Source organism: Pezoporus wallicus, unplaced genomic scaffold (genome assembly GCF_028554395.1).
Source record: "Pezoporus wallicus isolate ANWC-B61680 ecotype Strahan unplaced genomic scaffold, APGP_CSIRO_Pwel_v1 contig_13809, whole genome shotgun sequence".
NCBI lineage: Eukaryota > Metazoa > Chordata > Aves > Psittaciformes > Psittacidae > Pezoporus > Pezoporus wallicus.
Genome location: NW_026638706.1, coordinates 224,479 through 239,143, shown reverse-complemented (window position 1 = coordinate 239,143; position 14,665 = coordinate 224,479). Strand labels below are relative to the sequence as shown.

Genomic DNA, 14,665 nt, shown 5'->3' with positions numbered 1-14,665 from the left:
TTCTATGAACATTTTCTCTACAATCTTGACATGTCTCTACTGGAACCATCGGACCGTGGTATGGGCAGCACTTTAATGTATGGGAAGGAAGCTCAACAGGTTTGGCTTTGTGGCTGCCTTTGCTGACCAGTTGCAGGCACACACTCAGCTTCCTTGTCATTGGTAGTTTCACCTGCACAGCAAATAAAATCTGCATCAAAAACCATTAAATGAAGGTGTTTCTCCTCCTGAACCTCACCTTCAGGAGTGATAAAAAGCTTTAACATCATCCTCGTGGCTCCCTCTGTTTTACGTGCTGTAAGTGCTGAGTTTCTCAGCACAAAGCTCTCTTGTGGCGAATGTTCTTTTCCCAGGTCCCACCAACTCTGGGGACAACTCAGCTCCTCCTACAGATGGAAACATCCGAAAACCTCCTTCCAAAGAGTTTTTAATATGATGTCTCAAAACACATTTCTGCAGCCTCCTGGACTCTGCAGCAGTGATTGGAAATGTGCTGCTGATACAAGTCCAGCCTGATGGTGCTCAGACCTTCTCCCTGTGTCCTTGCATAAGCCAGAGACCTGAATGAAGTCCACCCAGGAGATATGTGTTAGTGGGGTGACATGGTTTAGTGTGAGGTGCCCCTGCCCATGGTGGGGGAGGTGGAACTGGATGATCTTAAAGTCCTTTCCAACCCTAACTATTCTATGATTCTATGACTCTGCGATGTCTTTTCATCTACTTGTTGTCTCTTTCCTTCATTATTACTCCAATATATCTATGCCAAGCCTCATTTTAGACACATCCAGCCCTGAAGGTGGTGATCATGAAGGATGGAGGGAGTCTGGACCCATGGAGTTCACGCAAAAGGGTGCTCATGAAAAGAAACACCCAGCTCTTTAGTGGGCTGTAGCAACAGCTTTCTTGCAAAGAGCTGCCACAAGCGTGCTAGTGGACTTTCTCAAGTTGTTACCTTCAGGATGGATGGATTCCCAGTTTACAGACAGGCAGAGCAAATTCAGTGAGATCAGATGGCTTTGTCAGGGGCCATGCACAAAGCAGCTTCGAGCTGGGAGTTCACCTCCTCAGTGCCGTTCCTTCCAGACTACATTCCTTTGTCTCTTCTTCCCATTCCCTTCTCTGCATCCCTTATGAGGAGGCTTTATCAATTGAGTTTTTCCTTCCTTGCAGAGCCCCATGAAATCTGTGATGAAGAAAGCCTTGGCCCTGTGGTTTGGAAAGAGACGCCCGCTGGGGATGCTGCTGCTGTCCGGTGTCCTCGCAATGCCACCGGTAAGGATGACTGAATCCCTTGGCTGTGGGGCTGGACCACTCCTGGGGTATCTTTTATCCTTTGCCTCCTGGATGAGGAGAGCCTGGTTGTTGGAGGGCAGGACAAGCAAACGGATTTCCCTCCCTTCACACAGAGCTGGGTTTCTGTGGTCCTTCTTGGTTCATACTAGAGAACGTGATGTGGTGTCCCATAAACCTACTGTTTAACCCTGGGGCAGCTTTGCAATTAAGGGTTACTGCAGTATGTTCTCCCCATTATCTACAAGTAACTCTGCAAAAGCAGGTAGAGCTTTATTAAAGTCCCCTAGAATTGGGTGTTATATTTCTCTCCACTGCCTTTAAAAGAAGTTAATATCTGAAAGTAGGAAATCTGAATTGCACTGTTTATTCACACTTAGGTGTTTTCCTCTCCTTAGGAACCATAGCAACTCCCTAAACGCTTCTTCAGGTGCTCAAGTTGACAGTCTGATCATGGTGGTGTGAAGCGGCAGGAACTGGGCATCCTGATACATTATGACTTTATCTGTCATCTGTTGTGGCTATAGCCATGTGTTCCCATAAGGAGGGAAAAACAGTGCAAAGAAAGCTCCAGGAGACATGCTGATGGAGCTTGTCCTCAGTTGGATGTTTCTGACTTCCATGAAGGAACAGAAACGGGGTAGCAGGGTCAATAATGAGCGTAAAGGTTTTGCTTTGTTTGAGTGAGGTTGTCAAATAGAGACAAAAACCCTGCAGGTCTAAATCACATAGCTTGGGACAGTCAGTGTCATCCCAAATGCTATCCTAGAAGAAGGGCTGCAGCCATGGAAAGGTCACTGAATCGTTTAGTGGTAGTCATGGGATTGTGGACCCAATAAAGTTGCTCCTCGGAGACACTCTGAATGGCAGCTTGGGAAAGGTGATCACTCTTCCCTTCCTCTTTGCTGCTAAGTCTGTTCCTCTGCATCGCAAAGGCATGTGATTAACACTGCAAAACCCACTGTAGTCTGAAGCTATGGAAAGACCTGGGGGAGGACTGCTAGCAGCTTGTAGAGCTCTTCAGCTGATGCAAGATGCTGCTGTTGGGTGTTTGTTTTCCTCAAGACTGTGTAGGCAGCACAAGCCACTGTGGCTGGTTTAGTTGCAAGTACCAGAGCATGCCACCTGGGGAGGCTCGTGGGACTTCCTTAACCAGGACCAAAGCTGCCCTCTAGGGCAGAAGAAACCTTTCACCTTCACTAGTCAATGTCCAGTTTGTTAGGTTTGGGGTTTGTTCCCTTCTCCTTTTGCTCTCCTGCCCCTCAATAAGAAAATGCAGAAGGAAATAAAAATACTCCCCTATGTGCTTGCACGTGTTGTTCAGGCATCTTCAGATGCCCTTAATGCTTATAGGTATCCCTACATGGATGCACTGACCAATTCTGGATGAGCTCCATGAAGGTGCTTGTCTTCTCATCCTGCTTCTCACCCTGTTTCTTTCCACTTCCAGGGCTGATCCTTCGAAGATGCATTTTAGATGAAGAAGGGATAGCTTATTGGGACCCTCCAACATACATCAAGTGTGTTTCTATTGATTACAGGAACATACAGATGATGGTAAGGCAGACCAGCTTCTCAGCTCAGCAGGTTTGGGATCCCCCCCAAATGCTTGTTACTCTACTACACTTACAAAAAGGAAGGAAAGCAGCATAAGGTTGGACCAGATGATCCTTGAGGTCCTTTCCAACCCGGTATTCCATGATTCTATGGTTGATTTCCATGTGAAAGGGAGATGTCATCTCTTTTCTCTTACTGTTTTTGTCTGCTGAACTTATGAAACATGGGCTCTGTATGGACAAAGAATGGTTCCTCACTGTGTACTTGATTATCTAGCTTGGTAGAATACAAGTTCTACCAGGCCTTTCATATCACATTATCAGTACGAATCGCTGTAACTGTATCACCTTTGAATGAGCCACTTATTTTTGTTAGTCTTAAGTTCAGTTTTGTGATGAATTCTTGCTGGTCTCTTGTGGCTTGCCTTTAAACAGCACTGCCTTTATGAGAACCACTCTCTCCTATTCAGGACAAGCTACAAATAGTACCAAATTGGTTATAAGAAAACAAGATTCTCCTAGATGGCTTTAGGATATGAACAGAATAGCGTCTGTGTAGTAGAATAATCTCTTCTGGTCCTATGCACAACCTTTCCTTCACGGGCATGCAGCAAATTTCACTTCTGCTTTCTTACGTTTGAAAATACCACAGACTTTCAGGCCAGCCAAGATTGTCAGATTCATCTAATCTGCACACTGAGTTACAGGGAAGGTCAAGAACCTTCCCCCAGCAATTCCTTCACTGAGCTCATTAACTTGGCTTGGTCCTTCAAGTTTGTCATCTTTCATTCTCTTTCTCAGACCAGGGAGCATCTTTCCAAAGCTCAGCGTGGCTTTATGGGAGATGGGCTGTCAGACGTGCTCCAAAACCTTGTGGAAATCTCCCAGGATGGGACCAGCTACAGCGGGGACCTATTGTCCACCATTGACGTACTCAGGAATGTGACAGAGATCTTCCGCAGGGCTTATTATAGCCCAACTTCTGGGGATGTGCAGGTGAGCTGAGGTGCATATGCTGGAGACCAAGGCCAGACTGCAGATGTGTGTGAGTGCTCAGAGTGTGATTACAGTGCTGATGAAAAGCCAGAGTGTTTGCTGCCCAAGTGTCCTTGTGCATTAACAAACTCTCCTTTTGAGGTGGCTCCCCCTTGCTTATAAGTTAAGAACTTGAAAATCAAAGTCACTCTGAACTGTTGTAACCTGATAGCCCTTTAATGTAGGGTTTAATTGAGATGAGAACATTATTTGGAAGGGATTTCAGTCTAATGACTAGAGGTAAGATGATCCTATAGTATTTGGTGCCTGGATGCTGATATAGGAGAATGCCTTGATGGTTTCTCATCCCAGGTTTTTACTTTCATCAGTTCCATGCAGAGTGACTACAAGATATACTCTTGGGACAGGTTATCACCCAATGGCTTGAAACATTAAACTGATCTTCCAGGATCTGCAAAGGGTGGTAAAAACAGAAGAAGAAAATCAATGATCTTGAAATATCTTATCTCTTTGCTTCTCATAGTGTGCTGTAAAGATACTACCCTCTTGATCAATCACTGCTTCTCTTGCCTGGTCACAGACTAAAGAACATCATAAAGTTTCCTTATGCTGGAAATAACAGAAATAGTAAAAAATAATATAGGAAGGGATTTATACAGGGCAAGATAATCTGTTTTTAATAAGTTTCTGTCACACATCTCCCTAATCTGTTCTTAAAAACCATCAGTAATGTGGATACAAGACATATTCCCCGTCCGATGCCTTAGCAGATATAGCAGTCATAGTGAAAAAGGCCTTGTTACAACCTGTTATGCCATTAACATCCTCAGGGTCAGAGGCCTGTGAAACGCTGTGGGACCCTTTGGGAATGGGAACATGGCAACATGATTCTCATATGTTCCTCATGAACCACTGTATCCTTCCCAGTCTGGGCTCCATTTGCCTAACCACCTTTTTTTACCTCTTTTATCTCCTTTCTCCAGAACTTTGTCCAGATCATCAGCAATCTTTTAATGGAGGAAAACCGGGAAAAATGGGAGGAAGCTCAGCTGGTATGGATTTTCAGTGCTTTCCCTGTAACAAAACAAGCTTTCAGCATAGGCTTAAGCCATGACAAGGGGAGCTTCCAAGGGTCTACATGACCTTCTAGCTCTTCTTGCCCACAGTGTGCTGTGTGCAACGTACATCTGTTTTAACCACAGAATACCTTCTCCATGCACTAATGGATGTTCTTGGATAAATCTTTGTGATGAAAGGGACAACTCAGGCAGTCAGCTGTAGCCAGCTTCAGAGTTGACTGCCAATCAGCTGATTCATGCAGCTGATCATGTGGGTGAGCTTAGTGCCAGGCTGAGTCATACTTACGGAGTTATTAAGTGATCAACAGGATCTCAGAACTAAGCCAGAGCTTCTGCATGAAGAACAGTGTAAAAGTGGTGGTAAATACCAAATTCTGGGTAGCTCACAGAGGTCAGGTTTGATCTGATTGATAACTCTGCTGGCTCGCTGCAATTCCACTCTTTCCTCTTGCCAAGATGAAGATGTGGGTTTACGTGGGTTTGAGTTCCTGGCTAAAATTATGCAGGATAGGAAGGATTTTCATAGTTCGGAACTGGGCTTCACTCAGCTGAGATTTTGATTCTGCTCAGCATGAGCTGAGCAAGGGTTGTATTATATTTTAGTTTGGAACTAGATGATCTTAAGGTCCTTTCCAACTCTAACTATTCTATGATTCTATGATTTTCTCTATGTTGGGGATCCTGTTGAATAATTCTGTAGCTAAACTCTCATGTATTGGGGGAGGTATTCTTTGATTTTCTGTGTTGTATTTGGCCCTTATCTCTTCAACCACAGTTGAACTCTCTGCTTGGGCTTGTGACAGATCTTTCCTTATCCCTTTTCCATTCCCTTGGTGACCCTTTGTGCTACTCGATGTTGTCATCTCACTATAGCTTTTGGGCATTGCATCAGAGTGAAATAGTTCTGACTTAGACCCTCAGGTCAGGTGAATGGGCACATGATTAAGCTCATTCCTTCCACGTCCATTCCTCAGTATTGCACCTGGGACACAAACACCAGCTCAAAGTACAAAATAACCTGGACAAGGAATATAATTCAGCCTTTGTGAGAGATCACAGTACTGTGGAAGGTACATAGAGGTACGGGTCAGAACACGGAAAACTCCTTTTTAACCACTTCTTGTTGCTGCAGAATCCTTCAGAGAGGTCTAGAAATACCAAACAATGAAGAAAAAAGCACCCAGCACAAAAAGCAAACCCCAGAATCCAGTTCTATCTACGCCAGCCAGGAAAGCCTCTGGGAAAAACTCCAAACAGCAGTTTTTGGCACAATCATTGGCAGTCCAGAACATGAGACAAAGACTTGAATACATTTCCTTCATGCAACACAAACTCCATCAGGAGCTGAGCCTTTTGAAAGTGTCCTCCTCTTTTCTCCTTGAGATCTGTTGTTTTCCCATTACATTTGGAAGAGGATGACATGGCCTGTCTCCAGCTGGGACAGAGGACCACATGGACATGGTCCTGGTCAAGTGGCTGTAGGTGGTCCTGCTTGAGCAGGCAGCTTGGACCAGATGACCAAAATGAATCAGCCTGTTACCCCACGAGTCTGCGACCAAATCCTCAGTTTCAAGCCTAAAGGTGGGTGTACATATTTCAGCACAGTGCAGAAGAGACTGTCAAGTTGTCATGACAACAGGGAAACCCTGTTGATCCCCTTAAAAACAACTGCTGCTTACTCTCAGTTATAATTCATTCCCACCGGCTTTCCCTGTACAACCTCCTCTTTACACCTATAGACAGATACAGCCCAGCCTGCTGCCAGCATCACCTGCACAAGGAGTGGAACCATCATGGGGACAATGTTTGCCTGGCATGTATTTCGGTGGGAACCAACGTGAAAGCCCAACACCATGACTTTAAGACACAGAAATCTTCATGAACTGGATGGCAACAGAGGTTTTGGCAGTCTCTGTCCTTCCTAAAAGCTGTGGGACCAAACTAACACTCCATGTTTCGTAAGATTAACCAGTTCTTTTAAAACAAGGTCTTTGCCTCACAATTTGCTCATTAAAGGTAAACCCAGCTCTGTTGAAGAGTCGCATCCCAAAACCCTGTGTCCCCCTGGACAGAGATGTGGTTCAGGGAAAATAAACCCCAAAGAACCCAGAAAAAAAGCATTCAGTGAAGGGCTAACATGGGTTTTGAGGAGGTTTGGTTGGTCATTATATGATAAAATCGTCAAGGACAATGGTCACTGTAGCGTGGAGTTGGTTTGACCTTGTGATTTCAAACTATAATAGAATATGAAAGTCTAATGTTAAAAATAGCTTCCTCAGTCACTTCTCCTTCTGTGTACACCTGCGGTACTGGCAGGGCTTTCTAATCTGATCCTCATACAGTTTTAGCCCTACCTAGCTTTCTTTAGACAGGCAGAGAGAGAGACATGCATGGCTACCCCTGTGCTCCTTGCCTATCCAGTCAATGGCTCAGGCTTCCTTCTGCTTCCATCCCATCCTGCTGTCCTGCTTGTCCCCAACTGTCCCTTTGGCTCTGCTCTGACACCTCAGAAGGTCTGGATTATGGTGAGGAACTGAAAACACTGTGAAAGTGGTGGAAAAGGAGAGATATAAGGAGCTGAACTGCTTTTCTTCAGCCTCCCGTGGTATTTGCTAAGCCCCTGGAGGCAAATGTGCTTTGATAAGCAGTCAGCACAGCTCGTTTCAAGTGGATTATCATTTATTAAACATGCCACTGCAAGACTAGTTACTGTTTAACAGCTTTGTGTTAGTCTGGCAAAACGCAGGCAAAGAAGAGATGTTGCCAATATCGTCATCACTGGGGAAACACAAGGAAAGACAAAAGAGACAGAGAAGCTCCAAGACAGCCTGGGCCCAAGATGAAGCAACTTGGTTATTTGGAGAGTGAGATCCTGACAGCAAAACAGGAAAGCTCAAAACCAGTGGATAGGATTATGTGATCTGGTGCTTAGGAGTCAACATTAGACCACGGAGGTCCTTTGGTGTGGTTGTTTTTTAACTATCTTGGTGGAAGGTAATGTTTTTTGGGCTCCCTCTCAGTAGGTAACATCCTACCCAACTATCAGAAGTAGCCCAAATAGTTTCCCAAACCAAGTATCACAACACCTATGTTTCAGGGAAGTCTAAGGCTTGGGAAAAGCTTTTGTCAAAGGGCAAACCTTCAATATAGCAACATGGACAAATCTTCACTCTCTGGCATGATGTGTCTGGATGTGCAATTGCAAATGTCTCTGCCTTGCTGACAACTAGGTTGGGCCAAATACTCCAGTCAATGGACTTGGAAAGCAAGTGGAGCATGCATTAAAGCATGGCTGCTAAGAGTCTGTCCTAGCATGTTTCTTTTCTTGAACAGGAACAGGACCATAATGAACATGTATCTTAAGATGAACTGTATCTTATTTGCTCTGGATGGGTTTTCTGCTAGTAGAGGTAAACCTAAGGAAGGAAAAGAGATGGGTAGGTTATCTTCTGCTCCAGAAAGTCTCAAATATTTCCCTTTGCTTTGAGATATTGCCCTCCACCCTAAGTTTTATCAATCTGAAAGTCGTATTACCATTTCTTGCCCTGTTCTTTGTATTTTTTCTAGGCTTCCGTTTAGGATTTCTCAATCCTCATTCTTCACAGCACCATGATACTCCATTATAACCAGAATATGCTTCCAGTACACACATGAGGACGGAAACCGCTGCCCTCAGAGAAACTCCTGCTGTGCTCATTAGTATCTATGCTACTAAGTATTCTCTGTCTCTCTGCAGATAGGACCAAATGCCAAGGAGCTGTTCAGGCTCATGGAGGATTTCATTGATGTCATTGGTTTTCGCATGAAGGATTTCCGGGATTCCTACCAAGTGACGGACAACCTCGGTGAGTGGATTTGCACTCCCCATGCTGGGCAGAGACCCCAGGAAGCTGTACTTACAGTGCAGTATGTATAACCTGGGCTGTGGGGAGGAAAGGAGGGAAAGCGGAAGGCAGTGGAACATTTAAAAGTCTGGAAAATGCATGGCTATTCATAAAGATGGGGTGGCTTTTCTCCAAGTAAGTTAGGACTTCAGCAAGATGTCCCCAGATAGATCTGAGAGATATCTATAGAAGCATGAATGGAGAACAGATGATTAACTGAGCAGAACTAGTGGCTTCCTCTTATTTCTTTAACAGAACCGCAGAGCAGCCAATGAGCTGATCAGGCAGCAAGCAAACAGCAGGCAGTATTTGATTTATGCTCTGTGCACAATCACAGCATGGGACTTGTTGCCAGAGGATGTTGAAGAAGCCAAGAAGTACAGATGGGTTCATGATGGGCTTAGGAAAATGCACAAAGGAGAGGTCCATTGGTGGCTGTTAAAGTTGATGATCTGGATACAGCCACTAGCTGAGGAAGTCCTGCTGATTATTGGAAGCTGGGAGGACAAACCGAGAGTTACCTTGCCCTGTTCTTCCTCACACCTTCTTGACAGCAGCTACTGGCCACTGCTGGAGACAAAAGCTGGAGTAGACTGACCAGGTTTAATGCAGGCAGGTCCTTTTCAATGAACAGAGGCATGAGTCCTAATAGCTTGTGTCATCTTCTTTCATACATAGACATTACCTGAAATAACATCACTGCTATAGCTATCAAGATCAAACCTCACTTGTTCTGCTCTCTGATTTCCCACTATTGCTTCCCATGGGTTTTTCAGCACATGGGAATGTATTGAGGCTGGTTATGCTTACTGCTTTTGTTCCTCGCTTCCCTCTAGTCCTCGGCATTCACAAAATGCCTGCTAATGCAGCAACTGACATCACCTTCCCCATGAAAGGCTGGAGGGGCATGGTGGACTGGGCCAAGAACTCGGAGGACAAGGTCACTGTCTCCAAGAGCATCCTGTCTTCAGGGCTGACAGGTAGGCAGCACAACCAGGGCACTCCGAAAGAAAATGTCTTTTTAACTTCCATTTGGTTGGTCTTCAAATTGTCCCTTTCTGTGGGCTGGATTTGCCAACAAAAGCTTGATCACCAAAAGCATTGCTGAATGCAAATAAGACTTTTAGATATGACCTGACCAAGAATCAAACCTAAACTCCTTGCAAAAGTTCAGGAGCAGGTTTAGGACCTGGATGTGGATGTGTATCTTCTAAATAAGCAACATATTTAGGAAAGAGCAGGAGCTGACACAAAAAGTCAGGTCAATGCCGCCTTGAGGATTGCTTCTTCCAAGGCTTCTGAACATGGGAAACATCCCTGTGTTGCTGGGTCACTCTGTCATTGATGCATGTGGGTGCTGAGCTGAGTCTGTAATCCTCTGTGGGCTATGTTGGGTGCTGAATGGAGTCTCTCACACCTCCCTGAATATGCTGGGTTACAATTAGTGGTAGTGAACAGTGGCTGCCTCAATGGGTACCCTATAAGAATGATAAACCAGTGCAAGAAAGGAAGGTGCTATAGGGCCATGGTTCTGCCACCTATCAGCACGGCCATGTAGGCAAACAATGCTGTAGATGGACTCCAAGACTGGATCTAGCTCTGATAAGGCTGCCTAAGGGTAAGCAGTGGGGGGTAAGTGCTGGGCTGAGTAAGTGGGTAAGTGCTGGGCTGGGGTAAGTGCTGGCTGAGCAACCAATGGGTCTGGGTCTTCTGCATGGACAAGCTTTGCTAGACTGTGGATTTACGGCAGATTACTGCCCTCAGAAATGAAATGCATGGGCATTTATCACTGAGGTCACTGACTCCACAGGAGAAGGAGGTAGAGTGTGGAGTGGAAGTGGGTGCATCAGTCAAGCTGATCTGAAGGACTCTGGGATGCTCTGCTGGAGCCTTTACCTGGATGGAAGTCGCAGGAACCAACACACAGTGCTCATCTTGTGGCAGAGAACTTTAGTGTTAGACAGGATTGAGCCCTGACTTTTTAAAAGCAGGACCCTTAAGTTGGGCCTATTGCTGGTAAATGGTGGGTTCTCCTTCTAGATGCCTTGGTGCTTGCTGTGGGCGGTCCTAGTGGCTTGATAGAGCAAGGTGCTGGCTGCTGCACCAGAGACTGTGAGTTGTTGCTGTCAGAAGACCTGTGGTCTTTTTTTCTTGTACCAGGAGCTCTTGTCATGGGCTTCCCTATTAGGGATGGAAACAATGCAGCCATCATTCCTACTTGGGGAGCCTGAGGCCAAGAACAGCCAAGTAACACCCCAAGGGTAAACAGTGGCAGAACAAGGACCATGTCAAGCACTCCTTGTGTTTGATTGTGCATTGAAGACAGTGTTAACTCCCTGGGAGAAGTTGGGGAGGGTTATTACAGCTTGTCTGAGGATGTTGTGGAGCCTTCACCTTTGAAGACCTTTAATCACTTGTTGGAAAACTGCTGGCACCAGACATAGGCAGGGCTGATCCTAAGGGGCTGAGGAGTGGCCTCATCTGCTGCCCCATGGTGCTGTTATCCAGATTTCTCTTAGAAGCATCCTCACACAGAGCTGTTGTAGGGGCCTCCAGCAGTAGTCAATGTGGAAACCAAAGCTAACATCTACCCTGAAGACCCAACCTCCCATTGGTCTTCACTTCTCCATGGTTTCCTGCATACTACCCATGGCTCTGTTGTCTCCTACACTGGTAATATCATTTTGAGGGTTTACTCAGTGTTTAACAGTAGAGATGCACCTCTACTAGTTGTGATCCTCACCTTTCTTAGGCTGCAGGGAACAGGGGCAATTAGCCACCTCTGTTACAACCAGGATCCTTTGCCTTCTTGGGAGGGTGCTGTGATAACCCAGGGTTTTTCATGCTCACAGTCTCATGGGAGCGCACATTGCTGCTGTGAATGCCCTACTGCATCTTCTGAGCATAAAGAGGGAAAACCTTTTGAAGGCAGCAGGATCCTTGTTTGCATAGGGATTCATGGGAAAGGCCAAAAGGCTGTCCCAGCTTTCCAAATGAACTGAGGCTTATGTGATTGCTCTGCAAGCCTGTCTGTCAGTATCTCCTGGTTATGTTTCCACCAGCTATCCCAAACCTGAGCTCGCTTTGACAAAGAGGAAGGTAGGCATGCAGAGTTGTGTTTGCTCTGCACCGATGGAAAGGGAGCTGTATAAATTCAACTACGGTACGAGACATCAGAGAAGCCCCTCCTCAGGGTGATTCCCCTTCTTCAGCCTTTGTTTTTACCCAGTCATTTGCTTTTTCTCCCCCTTCAAATTTGGCTTCAGGGCTGCCTCCGCTGCTTGTGCTTTATATGGGGAAGATCTTGCTGTTTTCAGCTGGACACCATGATGCAGAAGGGGACAAGGAGGAGAAGGAGTTCAAATGATGTGCCCAGAGGTCACACAGATGATTTAGAGGCTCATCTGGGACCATGACCTCCCGAGGTGGTACATGAGTTGTGGGGTCACACCAGGCACACTGGGACATCTCCCCTTCTTGGCTGCCCTTGTCAGCCCAAATGCAGCTCTTCTCTCTAATGGCTTGATAGCTATGGACGGGTCCGAATGCCTCTGGGTGGCTGCAAGAGACCTTTCTGCCCTGCAGATTCATCTGCTGTGGTGCTGTCGGAGGAATTAGTGGGTTTTCTTAATGGGGCAGCATCAGAACAATCATTCAGGATGAGTGAGACTTGTGCGAGGGCAGATGCCCAGGGTGCTGGGTCACCCCAAAGGCGCTGAGCCCTTCCTTGGTGCCAATGGAGATCCGGTGTGGTGGCAACAGGCACTGCATCCTACCATCATCACGCTGGCATTGGCCATGTCACAAGAGACCCCTCTGTGCAAAGCCTGATCCTTCAGCTGGGTGTCCCATGGGGACCAGTGGCATCCCAATTGTCTCAGTGCTGTTATCTTCCCTTTCCTTTGGTGTCCTGCAGCATCGGATGATTCCTCCGTCTTCGTGGTGGGGACCGTGCTGTACCGCAACGTGGGCAACATCCTCTCCCTCCAGAGGTAAGATGGGCTGCTGGGGAGGGTGAGTAGCTGAGGATCAGCTTTCCCAATGATCCCTTTGGCTGCAGAGCCCTGGTGTTCCAGGGAAAAAGCAGGGTATGACAAGACAGACTTTGACTTGCAGCGCAAATACATTGACCCCATTGACTGATGCTGTGTGTTCAGGTAGGGACAGGGTCATGCATCACAGACATCACTCACGGGAAGGTATCCTCCATCCACATGCAACACCATGCATCCCAGATATGAGGGGAGGCACAGTGCTGTTGCCACTGCCACATCTTTCCCTGCATCCTTTTGCCCTCCAGGAATGGATTCTCATGCTGCCCTCCTCATCCCAAGGGATTCTGGGGAGGCTTGACAGATGGGGAATGCTCAGCTGCCCCGATCCTCCCAAGCTGCTGGGGAGGTGCCAGCCACGCTGAGCCCTCTGAGAGCATCACAGCAAAAGACAGGCTTGGGGAGAAGAGAGGAGAGCAGCAACACGCCTGGCTGCACATGTCTACCATGTTCCAGGCCTGCAAACTGCCTCAGGCACTGAAGCTTTTGTGCTCAGCTCTCCCCTTTCTTCTCTCCTCTCCCTTTCTTTCTTGTTATCTCCTTCTCTTTTCCTTAAAGCTGGTACTGAGGCAGTAAATCAAGCATCCTAAGGCACCTTCTAAATCTGTTCTGCACTGATTAGCGTGAGCCCATTTGCCATAAACACCAGGGCATCTCTCCTCACAGATAATCATTTAAATACCTACAGATTTAGCACTGACAGTGGCAAAAGAGCTGCGAGTGAGTGCAGAGGGGAATTAGCAAGCCAGCCAACTGTATTCTGTAATATCTTCCATTACAGCAATGGGAATTAGATCAGAAGGGCAATAAACATCATTGGCTCAAATGATCCAGTGGTATTTCAGCTTCCTGTGGCCAAGCAGTGAATGAGCTCTGATAACCAGCAGCCACAGCTTCCAAACACTATTCCACCAGGAGACCTGATTTAAGACATTCCTTAATTAAAGGGCAGTCCCTTTTTGAAAGAAATTCAGAGTCCTGGAGAGTAAAAGAAATACAGAAATAAAAGAAGAAGCAGCAGCAGAATTGTACCTCTTACTCCACTACCGTGCAATGGGCACAGCATTAAAAATAACCATATAGCTGTATAGCACCTGCTTATAGGGTAAAAACACTTCCAGCCACAAAGGAGAGCAGCTGTTCCTGGGTACACGTGAGCAAGAAGGACCCAGTTCCTGGGTTCAACCATGTTGATTCAATTCAGAGTGATGTTAATTTAGCTCAGCAAACAGCACCAGCTGAGCCGTTCCTGATTGTCCCCATTTACCTCCCCCAAGCAGCAAGTCCTTATCTGATCCACACATTACTCTGTCCTCTCGGATGCAGAGAGCCCTGTGGTTTTTGCAGCTGTGACAACTGGGATGGGATACACACAATACCTGATTTGTCAAGCCAGGGAGGTGAGTGGTGCTCGGTCCCATATGGACACTGATGCAGAGGACACGGGCAGCAGCTGGAGAATCAACAGCCCGGTACCTGACATCCCCATGTACCAAACAGCACGTTTACAGCTGTTTATGAGCCCTCTGAGCTCATCTGAACTCCTGTCCAAGCCACATCTTGATGTGTTTTGCTTTGTTCCCAGAAGCTGGATGGCAACGTGCTGTTAGGAAGGACAACTCATCTTCCTGAAAGATTCCCCGTGACGCTGAGTCTCTTGCCTCCCCCAGCAAGCTGCTCAGATGCTTTATTGCCTTCTCTTCTAGGAGATCATCTCTTATTTTAAGGCTGAATTTGTCTGAATTTCACTTCCAGGCACCGAGCCTTTGGGTGGGCGACTGAAAACTCCCCCACATGCAGCAAACCAT

At 46.5% G+C, this 14,665-nt stretch overlaps 1 protein-coding gene across 2 annotated transcripts in view; it reads left to right on the top strand.

Annotated features, from left to right (window-relative positions):
* The window catches only part of ADGRB1 (adhesion G protein-coupled receptor B1), a 283,293-nt gene that overhangs the window by 146,655 nt on the left and 121,973 nt on the right, over positions 1–14,665 (top strand). For both annotated transcript variants that reach the window (XM_057412111.1, XM_057412112.1), the window contains exons 9-15: positions 1,171–1,272; positions 2,741–2,847; positions 3,648–3,842; positions 4,826–4,894; positions 8,658–8,766; positions 9,642–9,785; positions 12,722–12,797. In XM_057412111.1, the coding sequence (XP_057268094.1) occupies positions 1,171–1,272; positions 2,741–2,847; positions 3,648–3,842; positions 4,826–4,894; positions 8,658–8,766; positions 9,642–9,785; positions 12,722–12,797 (802 nt within the window). The remainder of the gene's footprint in view (positions 1–1,170; positions 1,273–2,740; positions 2,848–3,647; positions 3,843–4,825; positions 4,895–8,657; positions 8,767–9,641; positions 9,786–12,721; positions 12,798–14,665) is intronic.